Source organism: Terrapene carolina, unplaced genomic scaffold, assembly GCF_002925995.2.
Source record: "Terrapene carolina triunguis isolate 2854851 unplaced genomic scaffold, T_m_triunguis-2.0 Scaffold234, whole genome shotgun sequence".
Classification (NCBI taxonomy): domain Eukaryota; kingdom Metazoa; phylum Chordata; order Testudines; family Emydidae; genus Terrapene; species Terrapene triunguis.
This window is the reverse complement of record NW_020664585.1, coordinates 18227275-18254846: the sequence shown is the minus strand read 5'-3', so window position 1 is coordinate 18254846 and position 27572 is coordinate 18227275. Positions and strand designations below refer to the sequence as shown.

General features: G+C 41.5%; 1 protein-coding gene across 6 annotated transcripts in view; it reads right to left on the bottom strand.

Moving 5' to 3' along the window:
* CLTCL1 (clathrin heavy chain like 1) overlaps positions 1–27572 on the bottom strand; it is a 55211-nt gene that overhangs the window by 3991 nt on the left and 23648 nt on the right. For 4 of the 6 annotated variants that reach the window (XM_024219493.3, XM_024219494.3, XM_024219498.3 and 1 more), the window contains 27 exons: positions 27009–27122; positions 25045–25218; positions 23684–23881; positions 23004–23204; positions 22708–22860; positions 21842–21964; positions 20803–20940; positions 20257–20421; positions 18832–19012; positions 18243–18406; positions 17160–17285; positions 16426–16568; positions 14115–14349; positions 11855–11977; positions 10013–10158; positions 9260–9443; positions 8478–8670; positions 7816–7973; positions 7481–7645; positions 6761–6868; positions 6186–6353; positions 5947–6096; positions 5275–5406; positions 4715–4825; positions 3745–3915; positions 1684–1905; positions 58–78 (listed from right to left, as the gene is read on the bottom strand). In XM_024219493.3, the coding sequence (XP_024075261.1) occupies positions 58–78; positions 1684–1905; positions 3745–3915; positions 4715–4825; positions 5275–5406; positions 5947–6096; positions 6186–6353; positions 6761–6868; positions 7481–7645; positions 7816–7973; positions 8478–8670; positions 9260–9443; positions 10013–10158; positions 11855–11977; positions 14115–14349; positions 16426–16568; positions 17160–17285; positions 18243–18406; positions 18832–19012; positions 20257–20421; positions 20803–20940; positions 21842–21964; positions 22708–22860; positions 23004–23204; positions 23684–23881; positions 25045–25218; positions 27009–27122 (4167 nt within the window). The remainder of the gene's footprint in view (positions 1–57; positions 79–1683; positions 1906–3744; positions 3916–4714; positions 4826–5274; positions 5407–5946; positions 6097–6185; positions 6354–6760; positions 6869–7480; positions 7646–7815; positions 7974–8477; positions 8671–9259; positions 9444–10012; positions 10159–11854; positions 11978–14114; positions 14350–16425; positions 16569–17159; positions 17286–18242; positions 18407–18831; positions 19013–20256; positions 20422–20802; positions 20941–21841; positions 21965–22707; positions 22861–23003; positions 23205–23683; positions 23882–25044; positions 25219–27008; positions 27123–27572) is intronic. The other 2 variants (XM_024219496.3, XM_024219497.3) reach the window with 1 other exon arrangement.

Genomic DNA, 27572 nt, shown 5'->3' with positions numbered 1-27572 from the left:
GGAGATATATATTAAGGGACACAAATGAACACAAAGTTTAAAATCAGAGACTGTCACCTTATTAAACAGCCCATCAACCTGCAAGAAAGTTCAGAAGGGAATACTTATCAAGTGACTATTCAAAAAAACAAATCTGAAGCAAAAAACCATATCTAAACATTGGGACAATAAAGGCAAGAGTATTTAGTGCTAAGAGAAAATCATTTGGTCACTATTTTACAGTGCACAAGTTATGTCTAATCATGTACATTACAGCTTACTTAGAATTGCAGACAGCTAATTATTTTGGCAGATTACTTGGTAATTAAACAGCATATACAGATTTACCATATATAACCTGCTATGGTTTAAGACATGCCATTTACATGATAAATGCAACTCCTCCACCAGTACATAGTATTTGCCATGTACTTAAATCATGAATTTCTAGGCGTGGACAGTATTTGCAGATTTGTGCACTGTAAAGTGAATCATTACCCATGTTAAGGAGGTAGAAAAGTGACTTCCACCTTGTTGTGACTGATCTGGAGGCATGCATCTCCTATGTATCTACAGGAAAGTAGTACTTTTCTTCTAGCTTTAGGTTTGTGATAAGTCAGTTTTGTTTGATGCTGTGGGATTTAGCAGCTCCAGATTTGCAGACAGATGGTTAAAACGACTATGGGCAAGATCCCCCCCACAGCTTGTGTAAGTCAGCATAGCTCTATTGAAGTGGTGCAACTATGAGTTACATCAGCTGAGGATCTTGCCCTAAGGAGATAACACAAACGCAACTTCAGGCTTTAACAGTAGCTCCTTCCCCCTCCAGGTCATGTTTGTGTGACCAAATGTCAGAACTACTGAATGTCTCAGTAAATAATGATGCTACAATTTCAGCAAAACGCAGAAAGCTTAAAAGATTAGCAATGAAACATTTAAAATAGGCTAATTATACACACATACACACAGTGGATTCCTGACAAAGGTTCTGTAGTCCCATAGGTCTACAACTATGGAGTCTACACATATGTATGCCCATAGCTGCTGATGTGGGAGGGCTTCAGAAGGCTAGCTGCTTCACAAAGTACTACCCCCCACTATTCCCATGAAGAGAGCTAGTTATGTCTCAGGCAAGATGACTGTGGCCTCCTAAAATTAAATTGGTAAAAGGCAGAGGAATGGTAAGAGACATCACAGCTTGAAAGCTCGTGAGCCCAAGTTTTAGAGAAAAAGAAAAAAAAAAAAAAAAAAAAAAGTAGTTTTTATGTATAAACTGGAAGGCAAAAGCATGACAGTTACCTAAGGAGTCAAATGGTTAAAGTACCATAGAGAAATAGACCGCCCTTGTATTCAAGAAAGCAGCATGCACAGTATTAGCCCTTTTTGCTTGGAGTCTAGATTCACCAGTTCCCAGAAGAACAGATAGCAGCTAGAGAAACAGTTCAGTCTTTTCAGCAATTAACAGTTATAGCCTCTAAGCATCAGGTTTAATTGTGATTGGTTCATTGTTATGTACTATGTAGCATGTTCACTGAGGTGTGCTGAAGTTTATGTACCTCCACCTCAAACTGGTATTTCTGGAACAGAGGTTCAGTATCTCAACAATCCATGAGCACGGTCTTACCTAGTTCAGTTTGGACAATGCTAAACATGTGCAAGAATCTAGTACAAAGTAGCGAGTCTTTCAACAGAAGCAATACTCACTTTGGTAAGGTACTCCCTCATCACCTGGATGAAATAAGGCATTGCAAAGTCCATGATGTTATGCCTCCATGCCAGCTCAAGGACCACATCTGGGTGCAGCAAGTCATAGCATGCGAAGAGAGATGCTGCAAAACACTCCTGTTTGCCTTCCTCCAGGAACCACTGGAGCAGTTTCTCTGCCAGCTCTGCATCTTTGGACTCTGCAGCATACTGCATGGCATCCTACAAGTGAAATGCCACATACTTTAAGAGTTACCACCTGGCCCCTTCAAAACTATTTATTTTTCCCCTTAGTGAATTCTGCAGACAGGTTTCCCCCAAGTGAGGTAGTTTGGCTGATCCTAAGGCAGGAGAATGCCAAATGCTGCAAAGCCAAATGTAATTGGTTTCCAAGTGAGTAGTTTTAAATTGAGGCCACTGGTTCCGTGCACTAGTGGTCATAATGCCTGCAGTAATTATTTATCATCAGCTTATGTCAGTTAAACTAAAAAAGTGGCTCAACTTTTCCAGACTACTGTACTCCTTTCAGGAGGCCATTTTGTGAAACATGAGGGTATGCAAGACTTCACTTAAGTACTTGCTTACAAAACAAAAAACAAAACCAAACACACCGACCCACAAATACACAAGTGTCACAGCACACTATTACTGAAAAATTGCTCACTTTCATTTTTATCATAAAAGTGATTGGAATATATATTGAACTTATTTTTCACGGTATAGTATACAGAGCAGCATAAACAAGTCATTTTCTGTATGAAATTTTAGTTTGTACTGACTTGTCTAGTGCTTTTTATGTAGCCTGTTGCAAAAAGAGGCAAAAATATCAAGATAAGTTATGTACCCTGGAAGACCTCTGCATACCCCCAGGGTTACATGTATCCCTGGTTGAGAACCACTGAACTAAAGCATTTACAGGAGAAGCCAAGAATGGACAGCACAGCTTCTGCATGTATTCCATGACTATACAAAAGCATTAGAGAGTGTCATGGAGATGCTCTATTCTACCCAGAATAGGATCATAGAATGCGCTTATAGATTAGCTAAAGAGTTATTATCTATCAGTATCCATTTTAAAATCAGATTTGGTTTGTCAACTTGACCTTTCAGTTAATGGTATTTAGAACAGTAAAATACCAGTTGCTGGCATTAAAGGAAGCCAGTCAAATGAGATTAAGAGACTTCCTCCAAGAACTACAAATGAGGTCTCTGTCCAAAACAGATGGTGTTTGGGTGTGAGTAAAGGTGTTTTAAAAAAGCAGTAAGCCTCAGTTTCTAGCATCTCACTGCAGTCTCTGTACTGACATTTTAAAATAGGGATGACTCCAATATGCAAAGTCACTAATATCAGAGATTCTTCAACACAAAACCAGAAGTGGCTTAGGCTAGTCTATCATTAGGGTTGATAGGTTTACAGGGCCTTCAAGTGCCTCCTTCTAGAATGTTCTGCCCCAAAGAAGTTGGCAAAGGCGTAACCATTAGTTCCACCTTTGGTTCAAGTATCAGAAGACAAAGCTGTGTTCAGACTTGTGTACGAGACAAACTAGTGTTTTTTGCTATAGATCTAGATCGTGCTTGTGTTATACCTCCACTGAGTATATAGCTATCCACATCACATACTGTTTTGCACTTAAGTTTTAATGGAGGCTAGAGCCTCAGTAATGGCACATTGATTCAGCTGCATCAGGGCTCCACATCTGAAGTATGATACAATGCACCTTAATTTTACAATTTTTTTTTTTTTTTTAAAAACCACAGAAAGTGAGACCTACTCCTGTCAAGTGAGCATCCTAATTAGCACTAGTTTGTTATAAGACAACCTATTGGGGGGAGGGGAGGGAGGAGAGAGAAAATACATGTGAAAAGGAATTTACTTTTAATGTCATTGCCTCTTAGATTAGTTCTAATCCTAAATTTGTAGCAGGTTTTGTGAAGGGAGGTGCAATCCACGCTGCAGTGACAGCGCAGAAAGCTCACTGCAGTTTGTTTTGGAGATGTCTTAGAATTGCCTCTTCCATACCATTAAAAAAGGAAAAAGTTAAACGTTAAACGTTAACTGACCTTGTAGAGACGATCCTTCTTGCAGAGCTCCACACTCTGTTTCCAACGATTATTACCTTTGTACAAGTAGGCTGCGATACGCCTAAATTCAATCAATTCATGTTTCTCCAAGCGCTGAGCTAGTGTGATGTTATCAAAGTTATCATATGCATCAATAGATGCTCTCAAGCCCTATTTAGAGAAAAATTCTGTTAGCTATCAGAACAGCAAGTAAGCTTCTAAACGCCACTGGAGAAACAAGGCTATAGAGAAGTATGGCTAGCATGAATTAATTTTGGTTTTGGGGGCTGACAGTTCTAGGTTACTGCAGTATGGACTTGGCTGCTTTCTAGCTGCTCCGATTAGAAAATTCAGAAGAGAGGTGTTTGCTCCAAAGGAGCCAGTCCCCCACACTTAAAGCCATGATGCTGGCTTTGCCTATAGAGGGATTGCTGAAGTACAGAAACATTGATACAAGTGCTAAGTGTCCCATTAGCAGTGGACAAGTTATGCACACTTGAAGTAACTGGTCTGTTTGCCTCCCTAGTCCACTTGACACAGAAGCCTGCAACCTCTTACATACACAAGGCATTTTATTTTTAAAGAGATCCCCATACAGCGGCACATATAGCGTGCCAAGATATAACGACTCTGTATTCTAATACAGTCTAGAGAAATAACTTTAGAAGGAATCTGCTATTTATGTGCGGGGTGCTTTAGGGTATTTCTACCTATCACTACTTTATCCTGACCTTTGAAATCTTTGGTCATAGCTGCTATTCCTCCAGAAGAGGTAGACTTATCCCCATCCCACCCCACCTTTACATTCCAGCCAATACTTTTCAGTCAATTTGAGACCAAGTGAATAATTCTTACAATGCATGAAGCGTGGCTGATTAACAAATAGCAGGCATGTGAAGAGAAGGGAGAGTGCATTTGCTCTACTCAGATGTTGTAGGCCTGCTGTAACTCAACTGTATGGGAGACTCACCTGATAATCCTCCTCCTCTGTCAGGAGATTGTTTAGAGCCTCATTGACTCCTTTGTTGTTGTGGTTCTGGACTGAACGCAGGTAAGGCTTAACTAGAGGCAGCTGATTAACCTGGAAGCAAAACAGCAGTAAGGACATGTTAGATTAGGAGTACTGCTTTGAAGGAAATTAAATACTCTAGAGAAACAGGCTCTCCAGTTTAGCACTATAGACTTATTTTTAAACCAGCCCAAGAAAGTCTATTATAGCTGCCAGCAGCTCAGATATTTAGGAAAAAATTATCCTTTAATTGCTGGCATGAAAGAGCTAGACACAGTCAGGATTTAAATTTACAGAAGATATTTGGACCTATTTCCCATCACCATGTGGTGGGACTGTGGAACTGCCCTATTCCAAGTGATTTGATGAGCACTAGCAGCATGTCTGCTACTGCAAGAGGCAGAGATCTTCTAGACCCTCAAGTCTTCATCTCAGAGGGCAAGGACAAGAACGCACTAAAAAATCCTGAGGAACAGAGTTTAGTTTCTATACCTGATCCATTTATAATGACTATAGCTCACCTTTGAGAAAAAGCTGACTGTCCTGGTATGATCCAGCCGCGGAGATAATACCAGCAGAAGATCATTGATCAACAGAGGTTTGTAGTCCAAATAGAACTGCAGGGCTTTGTAATACAGCTCCACATTGGCCACCTGGATAGAGGAAACACTGATTAGATCAAAGGCTGCCTCTGCATCTGAAAGTTTAACTATGTTGCAGGGAAAGTGAAGTAGAATACCAGATTTAAAAAAAGTGTCAACTCTGCAAAAGTCTAAATGTCAGGTATCTGTTTGAATGCTGGCCATGTACACAGCTGCAATTTGAAATTAAACTTCTCACTTAGATGGCTAGTACTTGTCATCTTCCTGCTCTGCCTGATTCCAGGAATCTATACAAGATTCAGATCCCAACCTGACTGTACAAAAACATTTTACTAGCACAGCTACAGCCTTGAGTTAAGAGGGCGGTGCGGGGGAAGGGGGGGGGGGGGGAGAAGAGAGAAGAGAAGCTAGGCACAGGAAGCCCAGAAGAAAGAGTTCAGCAGCTTCCTGTTTAATTATTTCAGGAGTTTGTTGAACAGGTACTTGAACCTTGTAGCTGTAAGATTAAAGCTCTATCATTTCAATTTTTGCTTTGTAGTAACAATTTTCACAAAGCTAGCTGGGTCCAGTAATTAGATCACAGCTATTTACCTTAGCAATTATGTCTTTGAACTGCCCTTCTTTCCAGGCATCAGTGGGATGGTTCATCATTGTAATTATTGCATTGTCATACTCTTCATACTTGTCATAAAGGAAGACCAGTTCTCCCCAGAGGTGAGCTTGTTCTGCAGCTCTGAGCACCTAGGGATAGGAAAAGGATAATATTAGGAGTTGCATGTTGCTCAACACTTGCCTAGCTGCTTAACAGTTTAATGCAGCAAGATACCTACCTTTGGAATGTTGACTCTGGACCAGAAGAGCTCCAGATGTTCCCTCATCTTCTGAGGTTTGAATTTGGAGTACAAGATAGCAAGTTCTGTGAACATTCCCATGTGAGCACGCTCCAGGCCCAAAGCAGCTTCCAAGAGGGCAATCAGTTCTTCAAAGTAGCCGCGATCCTAAGATGAAGATGGCCAAGGTTACTGATTGAAAAGGGATGATGTTCAAAGTTCCCTTAGCAGCATAGTAGGGAAAAACAGTGATTTGAAGTTTTAAGTTTAAGACTGGGGTTTCAAGGTTGAGGTTTCTGAGAAGTACTGGCCCTTTTACTTACTCCATTGCACAGTGAAGATGGGTCTCCAGTTTAAACACAGCTCCTTGTTTAAAATGAGCTTGTTTCACTAGTGGTTTAAAAAAAAAAAAAAATCCTCAAAGGGATGTGTTAAAGTTCCGGGAATGCCAACTGTTACCATGGCACTGAAGGGTAGCGTAGTTGCTGCCATCTCAGATTTTAAGGATCACTATTAATAAATCCTGCAAACAGGGAGCAAACAATTATTCCCTTAGATCATTAAAACAATTTAACCTGATAATAGCTAATCAGCTCTTCAAGTTCATCTGCATGGATTACTATGTGCAAGCCGCATATCTGTGCAAGGCGGAACTCCTTTCCATCCACACAGGCAAAGCACACCTGTAACAAAAGAACATTTTAGTCAAACTGATGTTAGACACCCAGACTAGTACACCACATTACCCAAAATGAATTATATAACTGCAAGACTAAAAAAAAGTTCCTTCTATACATTAGAAAGAAGACACTATCAGATGTAGGACAACTAATCAAGGCGCTTGGAAGTATAGACTGGAAGCAGTATCCTCATGCTCCATTAGGAGTAAGAATTCTCATTTAAGACAAAGGTTCTAAAATGGCCTTTGAGGCTCTGACTTCCAAAGTGTGGACCATATCTTGTATATATTGCTCTTGTGAAACCTCATCCCCTATTTGTGACTGCATAACATAGCAACTAAGAAATTGCTCATATGGAAGACTAATATTAGGAAAGCATGTTTGAGTATCTTGATATGATCTAGTAGCTGGAAGCATGGCAAGCCAGCATTACATGACCAGCAAGTGCTCTGAAGACTAGTAGTCCAGGTTTGTTTAGGAATAAGATACCATTTCAAGCTAATATGAATGTGACACCTGGGAGAAGGAGCACATATTTTCTATAAGCAGCACCACATACTAAAAGGGTTCTACAGACTGGGTTGACAGTGTTAAAGATGAGGCAAGATGAACTACCTCCTTCCAGGTCCTGGTGCTGTTGGCTTTGCGGCCACTGTCTACTGCTGCCTGGTACTCTCCAAGATGCACCAAGGTAGATGCCAGGCGGGCAAAGTTAGATACATTGTTGTAGAGCAGCTTTGCTGCATCATACATTCCCTCCTCATAGCAGCGATCTCCAACCTAGAGAGAAAACCAGGATAAACTGAGTTGGACTGATGGGGGCAGGAAAGGGTAATGAGCGAACTTTGAAAGCTTGTCCTGTTTTCTTTGAGAGAGTGTCAGGAAATTTCTGACCTGACAAGGCTATTTGTAAAGGCCTTCCTATTTTATTAGGAACATAAAAGACATACCTGCTGAATGTGGGCATTGTTAGGGCCACTCACAAACTCTTCCAGCTCTGAGAGGCGGTTGGTTTTTGCCAAAGCAAAGATAAGTTCAGTCTCTACATAGGACTCTCTGGCCTTTTTTCTGGCCATTTGCAAGAATTTAACCAGATCCTCCCAGTTACCTTAAAGAAACAGAAGAAAAAACAAACAAACAAACAAAGTTTCCTATTCCACTCCTTTCATTCTGAATTATTTCCCATTGTCTAAACTATGTTCAAGAGAACAGTCAGTTAATGAGCTACTCTGCAGAGCCATACTGCCCAGCTGGGACTAGCTGACCCCACAGCCAAACAAAATGCACTAGGTACCATTCCTTGAGCTGATCAACTCTTAACATCCAGACATCTCTTCTGGATCAGGATTACTTGAGAATGAGTTGTGCGCTGTTAGTATTTATAGTTCTAATTTTATGTAGAGATTTGAGAATTTAAGTCAGTGAAAGCACTTTAAAATGGATCCCATGCTGAAACACTGGAACTGAAGACTTCATATATTAGTCATTGGGGACACTAATCAGTACTGTTATATATATTAACTTTGAACTCCTTTGTTAATCTGGCTCAGTCTTCCTATGTTCTCATTAACAAGCCATGCTTAACTACAGAACTGATGAGGACTTAGCTTACTGTTTCTACTAGCTGCTTGAACAACTTCCATGTAAGCAGAGGGATCATCAGCCTTGATATAGGAGTCAATGGCTTCCTTCACCAAGTCCTTCTGGAGCTGTGCTCTAGCCAGTTGGCTCCATACAGCTGGTTCATTACATCTCTCTGCAAATTCATAGGCACGGTCCAGGTTGCCAATGTGCTCTATCAGCACCTATGATATTAAAAGATACACTTGAAAAATGTTGACATTCTAGTCCTTTAATCTTCAAATGGCTAGAGCTCTTCCCCATACCAGAGGATGAGCAGCAAAAGAACCCCATAGTGATATGAAAGCATGCAACCACATTCTGGATTTAAAGCAGCCCTTTCAAACTCATCTATAAATGGTTGTGTTTCAGGGTGGGAATGTCTTCCTCTTACTAAGAGGAACAATCTCCTTGGGGCAAAAAGACAACACTGACTGATGTTAAATTTAACTCACTTAAACTCCCAAGAGATTGGTGTCTGAATTACTTCATTTGGATGCTGAACAATTATGTTACCTACATTCAGATTGATGATTTGTCTTCCCTTCTGCCCCATTCCCAACTTTCAAGTGCTTGAAAAGCAGCTTTTTCCACAGAATATTTATAACATATTGTATTGGTGGTAGGTTGACTGTAGTTTTATCTACATGTACAGTAGGACTTTTCTAGAAAAGTCTACCGGCCACCCTGGAGTTATTTACCTTTTTTTCTACCTGTTCCTATGAACTGTACACCCTTAGGAAACATGAGCTGGTAGCCATGACTGCATCTCACCTGTATTGCAGAAGTATTAACATCAAATTTCCTGAAGATAGCAAAGGCTTCTTCATATAGCTCATTACTGATGGCTATGTTTGCAATATCTGGGGCATCATAGTTATCCAGACGATTGATATACTCCATTACACGAGTGCGATCAGCTTTAATGGCAGTCAGAATCAGAAGATTCTGCAGGTTCCTGTAAATGGGATAAGCAGGACAAAAATGGTCTATAAAAAGGAGGTATTAGGTGCTACCCACTATTTGACCTAAAAATGCCACTGTCAGGCAGTGAAGTCCAAAATTAAGGTTTTAAAATGAGTTTTACAGAAGTCTAGTAGATTAGATGGCTTTAGACACTGTCTCCTGCAATAGCAAACTGACTAGCCCATTTTTATAGCCAAAATGGAGAGAAGTACAAGATTAAGTTACTTGTTACACTATCAATTCACTTTCTAATAAAAGAGAGCCAGCATTCTTTTGTATTAGTACACTGGCTGCACTACTTCCGTTGTATTCAAAAGTTAAAGTTAAAATTAAAATCCTTGAATACCACCATTTAATCACTTCAGTGGCTGCTCACCTTCTCTAGTACACATCACCTAATGCTGCTAGATCAAATTTTGCGCAGCCAAAAAGAGGATATCCAATTAAAGACTGTATAGAGTGCAGAGCAGCCAGGTATTTCAGAAGTTTAGGGGACAACCTAAAACATCACAAAACACTTCTACTTTTCTTCCAACAGAAGGGGTATCACCTTCCACCTACCTATGCTCGCTGAACACAGAGTTGTCCAAGACTATCTTCTCAAGAAGCTCAATTAGTTCATTGGGCAGATCAGCAGTCATGAAAGCTTTCACAGTAACAGAAACCTCTTCAGGATCCTGCGTTTCAGATAAGGCTGTCTGGACAACCTAATTTTGAAAACATTTGGAAGGAGCAGTTGAAAGGGCTTTTCCTAGTCTTAACCCCTTGTTTATGAATCTAAATTATCAGCCCACTGAGGTAGGACACACATTAAGTCAGGAACCTCACAAGGTTCTGAAACATCAAGCTGAACAAACACTGCAACTTCTCGTTAGAAGATTCTGGCTACCAAAGATTCTTTTCAATCGGTCATGTAGATGGCTTTGAAATATTGATTCACCAGTATTAGTGTGTGATACTGGGCATTTCACAGCTATTTAATAAAGCATACCACAGCACTAGCCTTACAGTATGAGCAGTCTCCCTTAGTTTTAACTATCCCAGATAAGATTCAATTACTTTTACATTAAAGAGACCAGACAAGTGCTAGTTATACTGGCCCCTGTCCGTGATGAAACAATCTGGATACTATAGAACAGGGTGGGCAAAATACGGCCCACCTAACATTTGTGTGGTCCAGAGATAGCAGCCAAAGTCCTGCGGCACAGCGAGGTGCTCCTGGCTGGCTGCTGCTGGCATGTCTGCGCACCCCTGGTGGGGGGACCACACAGGGGAGGAGGGGGAAGGCAGCTCCATGTGCTGCCCGTCCCCAGCACTGTTCTCACTGTGGGGGTGGTGCTTGCAGTTGCAGGCAGCACATGGAGACCCGCTGCCCCCTTCCCCACGAGGGGTATGTAGAGATGTGCTATGGTGCCAGCAGCCAGCTGCTTCTGGGAGTGGTGTGGGGCGATGGCAGGTAGCCTGCTTGAGCGCCCCACTGAGCTGCCGGCTGGGAGCTGCGTGTGGTAAGCACCTCCTGGCAAGAGCCTGCACTTGGCACCCCAATCTCCTGCCCCAGGTCAGAACCCCCTCCTGCACCCAAACTCCCTCCCAGACCCTGCACCCCCTCCATTAATATAGTAGAAAATGTGCGACCCGTAACAACTTACCTGAAATTGGGCCAGCTAGTAAGCTTAGGGAGGACTAATGACCCACCAGAGTTTGGCAGAAAGCAACACATTTATTATACTGATAGCTGAGCTCAAAAGAAGGGGGAGGGGTCACACCCACAAGTCCCAGACACCTTGGCCTGGTCTACACTGGGACGGGGGGGGGGAGGGGGCGGGGGGTCGATAAGATACACAACTTCAGCTACAGGAATAGCGTAGCTGAAGTCAACGCATCTTATTTTGCCTTACCTCCTGTCCTTACAGCATGGGATCGACGGCCACGGCTCCCCGTCGACTCCACTACCGCTGCTCACCCTGGTGGAGTTCCGGAGTCGACGGGAGCGCGTTCGGGGATTGATATATTGCGTCTGGACATATCCCTTGTCTACCTGGGAGCGCTTCTGATCTTCCAGCTGTTCAAGCAGCCCATTCATTCCACAAGCATTCCAGGAGGGAGGGGGAAAGCCACTTCACAGGTATTCAAGGGAGGGGAGGCGGTGTAACACACCTTTTGAACATACAGGTTCTACAGAGCATACAGATCACTGCTGCTCCCACAACAGCCCCCCCACCCAGCAAAAGTTATTGCCCACCCCTCGGACAGAAGATAAATTAAACTGAAGTAGAGGGGCTGATAGGGTTGGCACAAGTATCGGGGGGGGTGCGAGCAAGGGATTCTGGAGTCATTCTGAAGTCATAAGATACTGGATAACAGCTTTCATTTCTAATTGTAGAGCCAGTTACTTTACTGTACCTGATCAATGAGCTGTCGCCTGAATGGACTGTTTTCCTCAAGGACATTTGCCCAAAGTTCTGGATCCTTTCTGCGTACCAAATAGCGAGCCTCACTCTTGAACAAGGAGTTCTCATTGCAAACCTGAAAAAGAGAGAAAGCCATGAACACTGAACACATGTATAGTTAAGGGAACACTTACAATGAGATCCCACCCAACATAAGTTTGGCTTTTTGACATTAATAATGAGCCATACTCAACGGACAACAGTTTCTGAATACAACTAGTTGTTGGCCATCACTAAGTGCCACACAGACTCAAGTTTGGATTCTTACCTAGCCTCTAATCTAAAAGGCTCTCAGCAGACAGGATCTCTTGCAAAGTTACAAGCTTTTCTTGCTTTTGCCCAATAGAAATATTATGACAATTTCTCATGGTAATATTTCTACTGCTGTCAGAAGCCATGAACTACACAGGCTTCTGACAAATTTCAGACCTAGAAGGGGATTCATTTTGGAGTGGAGAAAATTTAGGTCAGTTTTATTTTATCTGAAGCCTTCACTCAGCTTCATTGTCAAACAGCACCAGAATGTTTCTATTTTGTAAAATCTTTTGAATTTCACAGAATGTTTCCACAACTATAAGCTTCTAAGTAACTGTTTGTGGGCTACAGTTTTACCTAATGGAAACATTGTGCAGAAGCTTATCAATGATACAGCAGAGGAAGTAAATTCTCACAATGGCTTTGTATTTTTCTACTGATTCTAATTGCACAGTTTGAATCTTGTGACTCAATGTAACCTGGTTACATTTTATCAGCACCAGCTTCAATGGACAGCAAGGTATGTTTTGTTTTCCAAGGCATTTTAATAGGAGCCTAGAGTCCAATCCTTCCTTCCATTACTGCTTAAGCCTAGGCTGGGTACCAAGGTTAGCACTTCCTGACTTTATGGAGTGCCTATAACACCAACTGTTATAATTAAAATGGTTCTGTGACTGAAGGCTGACCAGAGCTGGTCTCAAATCATGTAAGTGCAGATAGGAGGGGAGGTTGCCAGGCTCTATCAAGAGGATATGTGCACAGTAGTTAAAGGTTACATTTCATTGCTATGCAGTTCTCACAGCAGTGAGCTGCACAGGAAACAGGTGGCCAAAGTAAGATTCCCAGTTCACCCTAGGAAAGGGCCTATGCCCAGAGGAGAGCCTTCGATTCTTTTTCTTTTCTTTTTTTTTGGGGGGGGAGAAGAGATCAGTTTCTGTAGTAGAAAATTTGGCTGTTGGAAGACAAAAAGCCCTTTGCAGAGCACCTTGGTTAGGAGAAAGCAAGTGTACCACAGAATTCACAACCCAAGAAGGGAGCATGGAACAATCCAAGAAGGGAGCATGGAATAGTCACAATCCATGTCTGTCCACTTTCAAGAGCTGAACCTGGAAAACTGTTTCTAAATAAACTTCAGAGTAAACTACTCTTGATTCAGATATTGAATTAATCTATTAAGACCACCACTTTTGTGGCTATATTCTCCCTTCCACACACTTCCATAAGACAGCATGTAAAAACTGGACTCAACTGCTACACAGTGGACACAGCCAAGCCTTTCATGCTGAACCATTAAATTAGTGTACACCTATAGGAAGGGTAATCCCTTAAGGAACCACACCACATTCCAGCAGGCAGTGATTCCAGGCTGGGACAGGTTATGGAAGTGTGGACTAGAGGGTGCTCCATATGCGGATACTACTCAGCTGTTTCCACCACAGACTTGGCTTGTGCACTGGAACAAGTGATCAACTGTTGATGAAGTTGAGTTTGTTGAGGCTTATGTTGACCAGTTGGCAGAAGCAATGGGAAGAGCTGGCAAGGGATACATGGTAGAGGGAGTCCATTCCCTTTTGGGACTCTGGAAACCAAGACAATCTATCCAAGCCTACTAATACTAAAATGAAACGTGTTCAGGGTCCTTTTTCCAATTGCACCTGGTACCTTCTTTTTACTGTGGACCCTAAGACTACTGTAATAGCTTTTATTTAGGGCTATTTAAACATAAATCCAACCTCAGCCGTTCCATAATTTAACGTTACATAGCCAAATCTTGCTAGCTTCAATGGGATTTTAAGTTAAGGCATGTAGGACTTGGCCAGTGTTAGAAAGACTTATGGTTAAAAATCTAATCAGAACGTTGGTTACACCAATATTGACATTTGAAAACCCACCACCACTCAAACCTCTTAACATTAGACTACAGCAGATTTGTAAATACAAAAGCAAGTTTTGCTAACCTTGATGAGTTCAAGGTCACACTGCCCCCTCTCATAAGCAACACAGGCCAAATGAGGGTCCCTTTTTTCACAGTATTTGCCTACAACACAGCTGTCATAGTATGGGTTCTCCCGGAGAAACCGCTCAGGATTATTGTTACTGTCAATGTAGATTTTAGCCAGAGCATTGTGGGTGGCAGGTTCTTCACAGCCTTCATGAATTCTAGATTCCAGCCATGGCAGCAGCAACTTAAGCCTTTTGGGGAAAATAAAGTTTGTTAAGTTTGCAGACCAAATGTGCTACTAAAGTTTTCAATTCGATTCCTTAACTTGAGAGGAGTGCCAGCAAACTTTAAGGTCAAGGTTGTTCCCCAGAAAGGCTGTGGTCCCAGTATATTGGTCTCCTGGATCAAATCATTCTAACCTCGACTGATCTACAAAATAACCCCTTTAAGATTTAAAATGCCCCTAAGCTTTTCATTGGGAGGCATGCATACAGACTATTTGGAGTTTCTCTAATCCTTTTAAAGGAAAAAATCTTGATAGGAAGGACAGAGGGGAGAGACTGGAAGAAACCTAGTCATAGCTCAAATAAAGATAGTGCTTCTGGAGCCATAGGTGCCTCAAGAATGCTTGTTTAGAGTAAAACCTAACTGATGAAAGCAGTGTCAGTGTACAGGTGATCTGTGCACAGTAAGGCTACGTCTTCACTACCCGCCGATCCGGCGGGTAGCAATCGGTTTATCGGGGATCGACTTACCGCGTCTCGTGAGGACGCGGTAAAATCGATCCCTGATCGCTCTGCCGTCGACTCCGGAAATCCACCTCGACAAGAGGCGGTAGCGGAGTCGGCGGCAGCGGTCGGCTTTCCCCCGTCCTCACCACCAGGTAAGCCGACCTAAAATACGCAACTTCAGCTACGGTATTCACGTAGCTGAAGTTGCGTATCTTAGGTCAGAACACCGCTGTAGTGTAGACCTAGCCTGAGTCCCTCAGAGGAGAGTTCACTTTAAAAATACTGTACTCATTTAACAAGTTGAGAGTAGGGCATATGGAACATGCTATACATCAACTGGGAACCTGCTGCAAGCAAAGTGTAATGTTAAAGCGGCTGTACTGGGAGAGGACAGAGTCAGAAAAGGATTGATAACTCAGGAAGCAGCAAGGGTAGATGAACACAAGTACATCAGAATAGTTTAAACCCAAAGTTTAAAATAGGGGAAGCTAGAGAAAAAACTTGAGGTAGTAGGAAAAAAATTAAAAGCAATAGGAAAAGAGCTTTAGTAATTGACTTTTGGGTTAATGACTACTGTAACCTTCTGCTTAGGTTAAGGACAGAATTAACCAGACCACAGGTATTTTCAGTAGGGTAAGATAGGAACAAAATGAATTTTGCAAGTGTTAAGAATGGCAAGGTTTATTAGGAGAGAAGAGAGTGATTTAGGCTTTAAGTTTAAATGATATAGTGAAAGGATACTTCATGGATTCCATACTTCTAGTATTGTAGAAATAATTTGTGGAAGTTTTCAGAACAAGATGTTTTAGCAAATTCTTGCTTGTGATTAGGATTTGAGCCCAGTGGACACTTATATTTATAGCTAATGCACCCTGTATGATATTAGTTTCCTGGTCCCACTACTTACAGAAAAAAAAATGCAGCAAAAACAAGTCCTTCAACTGACAGACAATGCTCTGCGATGGCTTTTTAGGCTTTCCTGTTAGAAAGATTTATTTCTTTTCTTCCCCGAATTTGAGGAAGTGGGAGAGAGGAACCACATTGTCTCAACATTTGCAATATTTTGCCCCTTCTCCATTCCAGTTCTACTAAGCTAGTCAAAGTCATTGTGTGTTTTTACTCACATACATTCTCCATGTATACTTCCCTACAATTAGCTATTTGTTCTAGTCAAGCACTGTGTGTCAAAACTCAAGTCTAGACATGGGGTTGTTTCTTTTCTCCCATTACACAAGGCTGAGTGATCTTCCCGATCCCATATTCATGAATGGGACACAAAAAAAAGTGAGCTATTCAGATTTGAAGACTGCCATATATGGTCTGAATTATCAATGAATGTGATACTGTGACACCCTCTTACATACTGTACTCATGTGTCTTTGAAACTCCACATGCAGAATTCCTTTGCTTACTCAAGAGAACTGCCCCACATTAGCGAGCACCATATTAATTCCTTTCATGATTTTTACTTCGATCTTTCAAAGTGGGATTGACTTAGAGCAACAGATGCAACTCCTGTATACCAAGGAGGAAGCCTTTTACTGGAGCAAAATGGAATGACTGTTTATACCAAGTACCTTTATATTCTATTCTTACCTATTTCTTTTTTCCACTTCAGCCACCAGCTCATCAGTTGAGAACTGGCCTCGAACCACCATGATCAAGTTCTTAATAACATCTTCAGAACAATCCACATCAAGAAGCCCTCCAATCACTGCTGGTATACGGCTTGGATTCACCTAGAATAAACCACCATAAGAATGGTTTCTGGACTGTGCCATAACTGGAGGGATTTTTAAAAAAAACAATTCTTTAATGTTTAGAAATGTAGGAAACAGGACTACCTTAATTAGTTGTCTGATGTGTTCTTAAGTGAGACTTAGCAAGTACAAGTTAATCCATCACTAAATTGGTGTTAACCAGCAATATTCTACGAAGCCCACCAAAAGACTAATCACAGTTACCTGCGACTGACCCCTTCTCTCCCCAAAAATCTAATCAGGAACATACTTTAGTGACCAACGTCCCCAGCCTAAGTGCTGGGGAAATAGCATTCCTTGGTTTCATATATCAGAGTGATCAATAAGCCTAAATTGCTATAGCAATGGGGGGGGGGGGGGGGGGAAAAAAAGAGAGGGCGTGGGGGGAAAAGGAGGCAACACTTCATTGATATCTTGGTGTTCCATTCTGCTCTACCAGCCAATAAGAAGGTTTAAGTCTTATGGGGCTGAACCACTTCTGAACTACAGAGCCTCAGGTAAACTAAAGCTCCCACTATACAGGCTGGACCCTTTCTTGGAGTTTATTCTTTAGAACAGATTGTATTTTACCTTCTGAACATAGATCTCGATGTACTTCTGCAGGTTGTTGCGGTATAAGTAGAGAACCAGGTCATGAACAAAGTCAAATCTATCACAAACAATGATCAGAGGAAGCTGGTCTGTGAGTTTGGCCTCCTGTATGTTTGGGGGGAGGGAAATGGAAAGGAGTTGAAAAGGAAGAGAAAAAAAAAACAAAAAACACATAAGTCACTATCTTTACAAATTATGCGGGGATGTGAGCAGAGAGCCTTAACTGTTTTCCTAATTTAGGACCAGCAAAAGGCTACGATTCAGAAAAATGCTGACTCTAAATTGACTGCAGTCTGATCCTTTAATACAAATATTAAAGAGCCCATCATAGACAGCCAAATGAGGTGCATTTCTACTTTAGTAGTGACTAGCAAATCCTGGATGCACTTCGATATCTACCTTTAGAGGTCTTGGCTGAGAGTGGATGCTCAGCACTTTGAGAGTCAGGCCCCTTAAAAGGAGTCTCAAGTTGGACACCCAGAATCACTTAAACCAGGGTTAAGAATCTGGAAGCCAAAAGTTCAAGCAAGAAAGAACATGCACCTGGGCCAAGCTGCATAAATGTCACTCCCCCCCCCCCCCCCCACTCTTCTGGAATGGCCAGTAAAAAGCCTGATTTGATTAATAAGGTGAGTCACTGGAAGGAATGCTTGCCTCCCCAAACCCAGAGTTGGAAGTAAGTTCCCCCTGAAACTTGGGCAAGCATAACACAACAAACATCCTTGAGTTCTGCTAAAAAGGATCTGGAGGTTATAGCGGATCACAAATTGAATATGAGCTAACTTGATGCAATTGCAAAAAAACAAATGCCATTCTTGGGTGTAATGACAGGAGAGTGGCATGTAAGACACGGAGATAGTTGTCCTGCTATACTTAGCACTGGTGAAGCCTGGGCTGGAAGACAGTGCCCAAAATTGGACAGTGAACTTTAGGAAAGGTGGACAAATCAGAGAAAGTCCAGGGGCAAGCAAAAATATAGTCAGGAGGTCTAGAAGACCTGGACTTCTGAGGAAAGGTTACTTTTCTACTATTACTATTCTAGCCAACAGTCGGGAAAATTACCTTGAGAAAATTCTTCACTCGTTCAGGGTTATAGCAGTTACTTTCACGGCAGATCCTTTCTACCTCCTTAATTTGACCCGTCTTGCAGGCTGCCTGGATATATTTGAAATGGACATCTGGATCCTGGCTGAAGTTCACAATAGAACCCAGGAAATAAAACAATCCTAGAAAGAAGCAGAGGTTACCTACTTATAGCTATGAACATTTAGAGTTCAACTCATCACCTAGATAAGGAGTTATATGCTTTGATAATTTACTATGAATAAGGAAGGAAGCCACTGATAAGTGGTGAGACAGGACAGGTGAATTTAAATAGTCCCACAATAGTCTCAAAGGAAAGCTGCCAACAGGAACACTCAGACTGTCAGCTACGCATATAGTTTCCTTCCTCCACCCAGATATGTATGTCTCCAGGAGAGCATCATAGTAACTAGGTGTCTTCTGCAAAACAGTTGCAAACACCAGACTACAGTAAACCTAATGCTTGGTTCAAACTGAAAGACTGAGTACTAGTACGCCAGTCAACTCTCCTTCCATCTCAAAACAGATTGAAAGCAAGTACCTCCCTCAGAACATAAGGACACCTCACCTTCATAACTTTTAAAAGATTCAAAAAGCTCCACGAGAGACTGGGTGCCAAGCTGCTCATGGTATTTAGAAGCTACTTGCACACAGAGCTGTAGGTTTTGTCGGATGTTGGCCGATAGCATAGCACGCAGACATTCCACAGAGTCCTCAACTGACAGAGAGCCAAAGAAGTTTACAAGCCACTAAGAACAAAAGTTAAAATGGTTTTAGTAGTTGTATACACCTCGCTGAAGTTCAGCAGGGGAAGTAGTAATTACATTCTGCAGGGTTGGCAGGTGGAAACATATGTACTTGTCCCAGATGTGCAACAGGAAGAATTCGGGAATGACAATAGGGCTGATATCTGTTTAACCCTCCTAAAAATTAAGGATAGCAACAAGGACTCTGCTACACACGACCTCATATAGTTCATTAAGTCAAATACTCTGTTTTGAACACCCATGTGATTTTGTTGTGGGCAAGAATTAGTTCACCAGGTAGGCGTTTTTGCTGCCAAGAGATTGATTTCAGGTTTAGAATGGCTACTGGCAATGTAGACTGAGTTTGAACGATTAAGGTTTTCCTCAAGTTAATTACAGAGGTATGGCTGAACACCTACTGGCCAGTCACTGAAGCTACTCGTTTGAGCTCGTCTAGGGCAGTGGCTCCCAACCTTTCCAGACTACTGTGCCCCTTTCAGGAGTCTGATTTGTCTTGCACACTCCAAGTTTCACCTCACTTAAAAGCTACTTGCTAACCCCCCCCCCCAAATCAGACAAAAAAATATAGAAGTGTCACAGCACACTATTACTGAAAAATTGCTTACTTTCTCATTTTTACCATATTATAATAAATCAATTGGAATGTAAATACTGTACTTACATTTCAGTGTATAGTATATAGAGCAGTATAAACAAGCCATTGTCTGTATGAAGTTTTAGTTTGTACTGACATTGCTAGTGTTTTTGTGTAGCCTGTTGTAATACTAGGCAAATATCTAGAGGAGTTGCTGTACCCTGTGGAAGACCTCTGTATCTCCAGGGATACATGTACCCCTGGTTGAGAACCATGGGTCTAGGGGATTTCATTACATGTATTACTTTAAGCTTTCCCGCTGAAAAGGGAATTAGTTTATGCAGGGCCGGCTCCAGGGTTTTGGCCGCCCTAAGCAGCCAAAAAAAAAAAAAAAAAAGCAGCCGCGATCGCAATCGCGATCTGCAGCAGCAATTCGGCGGGAGGTCCTTTGCTCCAAGGAGTGAGGGACCGTCTGCCGAATTGCTGCCGAACAGCTGGACGTGCTGCCCCTCTCCGGAGTAGCCGCCCCAAGCACCTGCTTGCCAAGCTGGTGCCTGGAGCCGGCCCTGAGTTTATGGACAGGTAAGTGACAGCAGGAGAAATTTAGTTACATTTAACCCACAAAGTAAAATTCAGCTGAAACTAGTCTTACCTCAGGGTTTAAGAGGTGAGTGTGAACTACAGCTCGTTTTATATCATAAAGATCAGTGTAGTGCTCCAATGCTCTCTGTAGCAAGCCTGCCTTTTCACATAACTGGGCAATATGAGCACGATCATAGAGTGTAAACATCTGGTTTCCAAGGATGGCATCTGCAACCTAAGAGGATACGAATTGTTGTTGAACTTTAAGCTTCCAGTTTCCATCCACAATCAAGATGTAACGTTATCATGCAAGGAAACTACATAAAAGGAGAGTTTCCGGGAAACAGACCACATTGACTAACAATTAGTCAGTTACACTGCACTTCTACAGATGTTTATTCTAAAATATCACTTTACAACACCCTTACAATAGGTATCTGCACATCCACCCTTTCACTCTCCACAGTAATGCTTTGTCTCAACTATGCCTGTAGCTGGAGACTGCTACCATCAAAAGCATTGTTTTCTAAATGGCTGGAGTTCTAAAAATTTGCTTGTTTTTTCAAGAAGGGGTGAAGGAGACTTATTTTAAGGAGACTAGATTGAGGAATCTTACCTGTGGTGCATGAATCAGATTCATTTCCAACAGACGTGTCTGAAGGTGTCCTTCAGCAGGGCGATTATTCTTCAAAGCATCCAACAAGAAGGAAGTGCACTGCTGAATGAGACTGTTCTCCATGAATACATCTACGATCTGAAGTGGACAGTAATCAAATCAGTCATTCACCCACATAAGTTCTTATACAATTTTGAGTACAAGTCACGAGTATTGCAGCTGATCCTCACAGGAGCCATCTCACAACATATGCAGCACCTCTATGTAACCAACTGGTTAAGTTATGTTAAAGCTTCCAGCATTGTACTACAGTAGTAGTGTTTCTACTTACATTTTACCTTTTGAGAGTGTTCTCAAACTGACTTCCCTTAAAATGTTTTTATTCACTGTATCAGGGAGAGTTCAGACTTGTACTTTTAGCATCTGAATTTGATGACAGAGGTCATTTTGGCTGATGTGTCAAACAACTATTTGGTAACCAGTAAGTGAAGCAAGTTTGATAGATTTATGTACAAGTTATAGTATTCTACTTCATAAGTAGAAGACTATTTCCCCAAAGAAAAAGGATTTCAATATCAAGTGCCCATTTGTTTTACAATAAAAACCTCAAAAAAAGTTATAATCTAGATCAGTCTCTGGGGACTAGTTTACCTACTGAATGGAAGTCTTCCCCCCCCCTTCTCCCCCACAATTAGGGCTAACAGCAGCAGCCTTCTTGACTCTGAAGCTTGGCAGTCTCCATCAATCAGCATAACAAACTTGCAATGTAGGAGGTGCTGTTCTCCTTGTGAAAGCCAAGAAGATCTGCAGAACTCAATCTACAGCCAATTCTGAAGCTAGTTTGGTAGTTGGGTTAGCAGATTAACAGCATGCCAGATTACAGGAACTATTACTAGAAATACTGCATGGCCATAGGCCAGCCCAATCAAGCTAATTCAAATACTAGGAGTATAGCAAAGTTCACTGGATTGGACTTTATTTTACAAACACCATTAGTTTCAGCTGGGACTACAAGTCCTTACCAGTTGCAAGTTTTTACCTGGTTAATATTAGCCAGGGGCTCCTCATCCTGCACCAACATCTGAGAGAACTGTAGTCCCTGTTCTGGGCTGACTCTCATCACGCTTCTCAACAAGAAGATCCAGTCCGGCGTATATCCAACCTAGAACAATTACACAATTTTAGCAGTCAAAGCTCCCTGGAAATGCTTAGGAATTTACAAGATTTTGCTCTCAAGTTCATACTTTAGTTCAGTGACACCTGCTGCAGACATGTTTATTCCCAGCACAATGCAACCTACTCACACAAGACTATCCCATCCCAAGCTGTGAAAATAGTGAGTTTAAAGTTTCCACATACACTGATAATTAAGATAACAGTGTAGACTAGCCCTATGTTTCCAGCTGGGGAAGACACAGATGCTCAGTCTCTACACTTGAAGACTAGTTTGTGGGGAATGCTTTAGACCAACTGCTGTCCAAAGTTTAAGGTGGGGGAGACAAAGGACAAGTTACTGTATTTGTGACCACACAATGAAACTGCAGATCTTATCTATCAAGTTCAGTCTCCATTATATGGCTGGTCTAAGACCATGTTCTCCAGTGTTCCAAAACTCAAATTTTGGGAGTTCACATTCTTTGTGAGCTAAGCTGATGCTTAGTCCTGCCACGGGACAGAACTGCATCATGGTTCATTTAGAAAGGAGTGTCATGACATGACAAATTGAGCAAGGCAGCTCTCAACTGATTATCAGCTTTACAGACTCTGGCATGTTTAAAGCCTTGTCTTATCTCATGGAAGATACCCAGAGTATGTACAGCTTAGAGTACTGCACACAGATGTGTACTGGGAGTCTAGCAATAGAGAGGTATTACACAATCTTACACCTTTAACAAAAACATTTACCTTTTTGGCATAGAGCACTATTTTCTGGAATTGACCAGTTTCCGCAAAGCACTGAATGACTTTGTTTGGCACATTAGCACGAAGGTAAACACTGAGTGCAAGGGTCGGATCAGCTGTCTTCACCAGGTCTCCTAGTTCCTCAGAGCACTCCAGCTGAAAGCAGAAGTAGCATTTGATGATCAGGCAGAACAGAAGAGACAGATAGTTGGTTCATCTCCACTAAGTACATAAACATGTAGCAGTCTACTGGCACAAGACACACTGCAGCATTAAGTTTAACCAAAACATTTGCCTACCTTATCTTCCTTCAGCCATTTCTCCAGGAGCTGCTTGCGCCCTTGTTGCAGGACAGGACGGCAGAGTTCTAAAGATTCAAATTTGTTAAGTTGTCCTTGATCAAGCAAGATACCAAAGTACTGCAGCAAGGGAGAGGCCTGCCCAGGCTGGGCTGGTACACTCTGGAACTTCCTGATAGTATCACTGGTACGCAGGATTCCCTGAAAGATACCGGGAAGGGGAAGAGACCCAAGATTTAAAAAAAAAAGGTTTCAGTTACAACCATTTGAATAATCCTTGCCTTTTTCTGTACCTGAACTATTTGCTTAGTAGCCAACTCAAAACATGCCGATGTGTTGCGTATTTTTAATTTGCAGTCAGTTCTTTGATCCAACAACAAGAGCAGCTTCTGATTGTGCTCTTCTCTGTATACTATGCCCAACCTAGAATGTAGTTGTTAGTGAAAAGCTATTCCTCTTCTGTAGGGTCCACAACAAGCTAGATTCTTCAACCAGAAACATCTCTTTACCAGTTTACTCTTTGTACATCAAGTTTAACTCAAAGATGATAATTTGGTTAAGATAAAGACACATTTGACTGAAAGTGCAGTAACTGCCAAGTGGCAGAGTTAGTTGTGTATTTAGGATGTTAGAATAAGCATCACCTTAAATCCTTAGTCTTCATCTTTGAAAGCACTCACCTTTGGTGCAGATGCTGCCACTTTAGCAGCTTCTGCATAGCTTCCTTGTGCAAAGAGTGTATTGAACTTTCTGGCAAATAGTTCCTCGGCCCCAGCCAGGTTACTGCGGATAGCCATACGCAGACCCAGGTCTGGATTCTGGAGAACGTTAGTAGCATAGTTCACAATGTTATCTTCTTCAACACAAACTGAAAGCACCTGGAAAGGATAAAAAAAGCCTTAACAGAAGCATCCTGCTGAAAACAGCAGCTCAAAGTAATAGAGCAAAGGAATTAAGAGTCCAAGAAGCTCATCAATAAAGTAGATAAAGCTATAGTTCCTCTATTGCTGTTGTTTTGGGTCTTAGAACTCAGCTTGTCAGTCTACCCATTGTCTAAAAGTGCAACCTATAACTGAGGGCCATTTCATCACATTGTTTCTTCCTACTATGCTAAAGTTTTGTATGCCTTTTAAGGCTATATAAGCTCTTTGAGGAAAGGGCCATCTGTTATGTTTGTACAGTGCCCATCACAATTGGGCTGAGGCCTCTAGTATTACACACTGCAGTATGTAATGCTAATCTCAAGTTTGCTGAGTGCCTAATGGCTCACTTTGAGGTATGCATTGCTGGCATACCTTAATATATCCAATAATCAGCAACATTATAGTGGCAAATAAGTGTTAAAACTGTTTCAGGTGCTAGATTTCCACTAAGATTTAATTAAGAGAAGTTTTACATCATAAGTCTGGAGATGCATGTTCTCTAAGCAGCTATTCAGTGGCACCCCTTTTCCACATTAAAAGGAACTTTTCCATTCCAAGTACATGCTAGTGTTGCAAGTTGGCATGCTGAGTGCCTTGGATTGTGGTAACAATTTTCTACATGGTCTAAATACAGTCAAGTCACAGCACATTTCCTTGCCATTTCCCATCAGACTAAAAGGAGAGGAAGGCTGAGAAGTTATTGTCAAACCACTGCAAGAAAATAAGTGGCCAGATACAGGGAAGCCAGGCATTGCATTCACTAAATAACAATGAACAAACCATGACAACCTTGAGCTGCCTGCCATATGCACTATAGTTGCCTTGTAAAACAATTTTGCTCAAAACTGGGAGAGCAGTTCGCCCAAGTTCAGTAAGGAGTTGTGGGAACAGAATGTTCTCCTGTGTGTTCCTCCTTACACTACAAAACATTACTGCACACTTTTTCCTGTACAGTTGTGGCAGTGTAAATCAAAGGTCTGAGATTTTGTTATCTAAAGTAGTATGGTACTCTTGATTAGATAATGGTACTGACTATGCCTTTAGCTGTCCTGCGCAAAAGTCACTAGGGTATTCCTATGCTCAGTTAGAGGCTCAAGAGCAGACAGGACTCAATTTACCTGTCCTTTTTTATTCACACCAATAATGCCAGAGGAAGGTTCATGAGGAGCAGTTACAAAGATTGTGTCAGCACTAATACGGTTCATGTAAATACACACTCCAGATTCCAAGTCATACATGTGAATGTATCCATACTTCGTAATCAGGTAGATAACGCCATGCTTAGTTCCAATCTGCCAAAAGGGAAAGACAATTAGGAACATTTGAATATAGTTTAAGTGAACTGTCAAAATACAAGCTACTAGAAACTTAAGGCAGTGCTGTGTAGCAGGAGAATATTCTCACTACATGGTTTAGTTGACAAAAGGTGAAGATGCAGCTGTAAGCTCTCAGGTTGCAAGGAAGGAGTGTAACAATCCTGTTGGTCACTTACAGAGCTGCAATTCCATACTAGTGGCAGGTAGAAGACAAGACATCGGTCTCCAGGGTAGAAGTTAAGATAGCCATGCATGGCTAAGCTAGGATGTTGATTATACAAGCTAGAATATCTGCATTAAGAGCTTCAGTTAACATGAAAACTAGTGCTACAATCCCGTTCTTTTCTAGGAAGGTCAGCCAGATTGGAATAGCTAGAGAAGTCAGTCAACTAACCTAAAAATGCCAAATGTAGTTGTAAAATTATGCAAGTCTCACTTTGAGACATTAATTCAACTGAGACATGTTAAGCAGTGGTGTTGAGAGATGGCTTTATGACTGAAAGCCTCAACTGGAAGTAGTCACCAGTATACAACTGCTTGTGAAATTTTTTAATCCACTGATACTATTAGGTCAAGAGGCAGCTGTCTATTGTTACCCAAGATCAGAGTCAAAATTGCTCACTATAGCTAGTCATCTGAAATTAAACAAGTATCTTCTGCTAAAATTGGACTACTATGCTAGCTAGCAATTTCACATCCATGACAGCCAAAGATGTTATTTTAGCACTTTTGCCTCTGAACATATGTAGTTTTCCACTATACTTTGCAAATCTGGTCAAAAGATGACTGACTCCCCTTATGCAAGTTCTCAAATCATGATGGGGAGACATGATGTGATCAAGGAGAAAGTCTGTCAGAGCCAGAATTAGGCTTCTGCAGTTCTTATTCCCAGCTCTATCCCCAAATCACAAAACTACAGCTAATTTCAGCAGACTTTAATAGTACGTTTGTATTTGGACAGGTAGGAGAATTTCTGAAATAGAATGCTCATGTGTAATAGCAACTTGAGTTTTTGTATCCAGTGAGGTGCTTTTTATTGCTAGTTCAATTTTTACAGAAGTGGGTTGGAAGCAGTTTTGGAGTACTAAATTTGAGAAGTATCACCTATGTGGGGTGGTCTTCCCCATGCTACACTTCGGACCTCTACCTTTAGAGTGAGCTATGCTTCCAGCATTGGTTGTGTTATGGAAGAATAAAATCCATGGCTGATTTGACAGCAACATCTACAAAGCAATGGTGAAGTCACACTCTTTACAGGGAAAGCTCTGACTGATACTATTTAAAGTGAGGTTTATGATTCCTAAAGGACTCAGTTCATAAAATGGAGAATTAGATTTTCCACACAGACTTTGAAATTTGAGCCAAAAAATCTTTATCATCAGGAGTGTTTGGTCAAAGTCAGTTCTCATTTTGGTCCAAATTCTCTTGTTTTTAGGAGACTGTTTTGGCTTTCAAATGCCCCAAACTTTGAATTCCCCATGAAAAGTGTTGGTATTTTTTTTTAAATCAGCTGTGTCTATGTGCAAGTCTACATAAAAAAGTAGATATCACCACTGAAAACATGGCCTGAAGTGAATGCACCTTCTTGGACGAGGAATAAGAACAGAGGTCACTTATTCTAGGATTCTATTCAGAGATGTGCCATATACATATTACATCCACATATCCTCCACCACAGAGTATGTGAAATGCTATTATACATGCCTATGTTGGCCAGTTCATGAGCAGCTTTACACGGGTTTAGTGTGCACTCTTGTATACCTTACCTGCATTGCCACAGGGAAGTCTGTCTGAGCCTCAGGAGGGAAAAACACATCAACAGCTTTCTTTACAAAGGGCTGGTTTCCAGTAGCAGGTTGACCTACTTCTATTATATGCAGCTGGGAAGAAGGAATTGCATGTCACCAAGACAAAGTTTGTAAGCAAAATCCTGCTAAGAAACAAGTTGATCCTCTACCCAACAAATGCTTCCCAAACAGGCTACAAACCAGGCAACTAGCTATTTCAATACCTTTTATGCAAAGGTACCCATGAAGCTTTTCAGCCAATATTCATGATTCTAGAACTTAAGAGTTGTCCAAGATGCTTGTTTTAATAAAAACTCTTAAAGCGGGAGAGAACCTCTGTGCTTTTGATAAAACCATTTCTCACTTTCCAAATCATTAGTCATAAAGCACTGCCCAGACACATTAAAAAAAGTGCCAGCCTTGTTCTACGACACCATCGCTGCCATCTCTTGGACTAGGCAGTTTCAGATGTACTCAATCTTGAACAGTTCAATACAAGAGCAAAAGGTTTGCCATGGACAAGTTGTCAAGATTTTGGTCCAA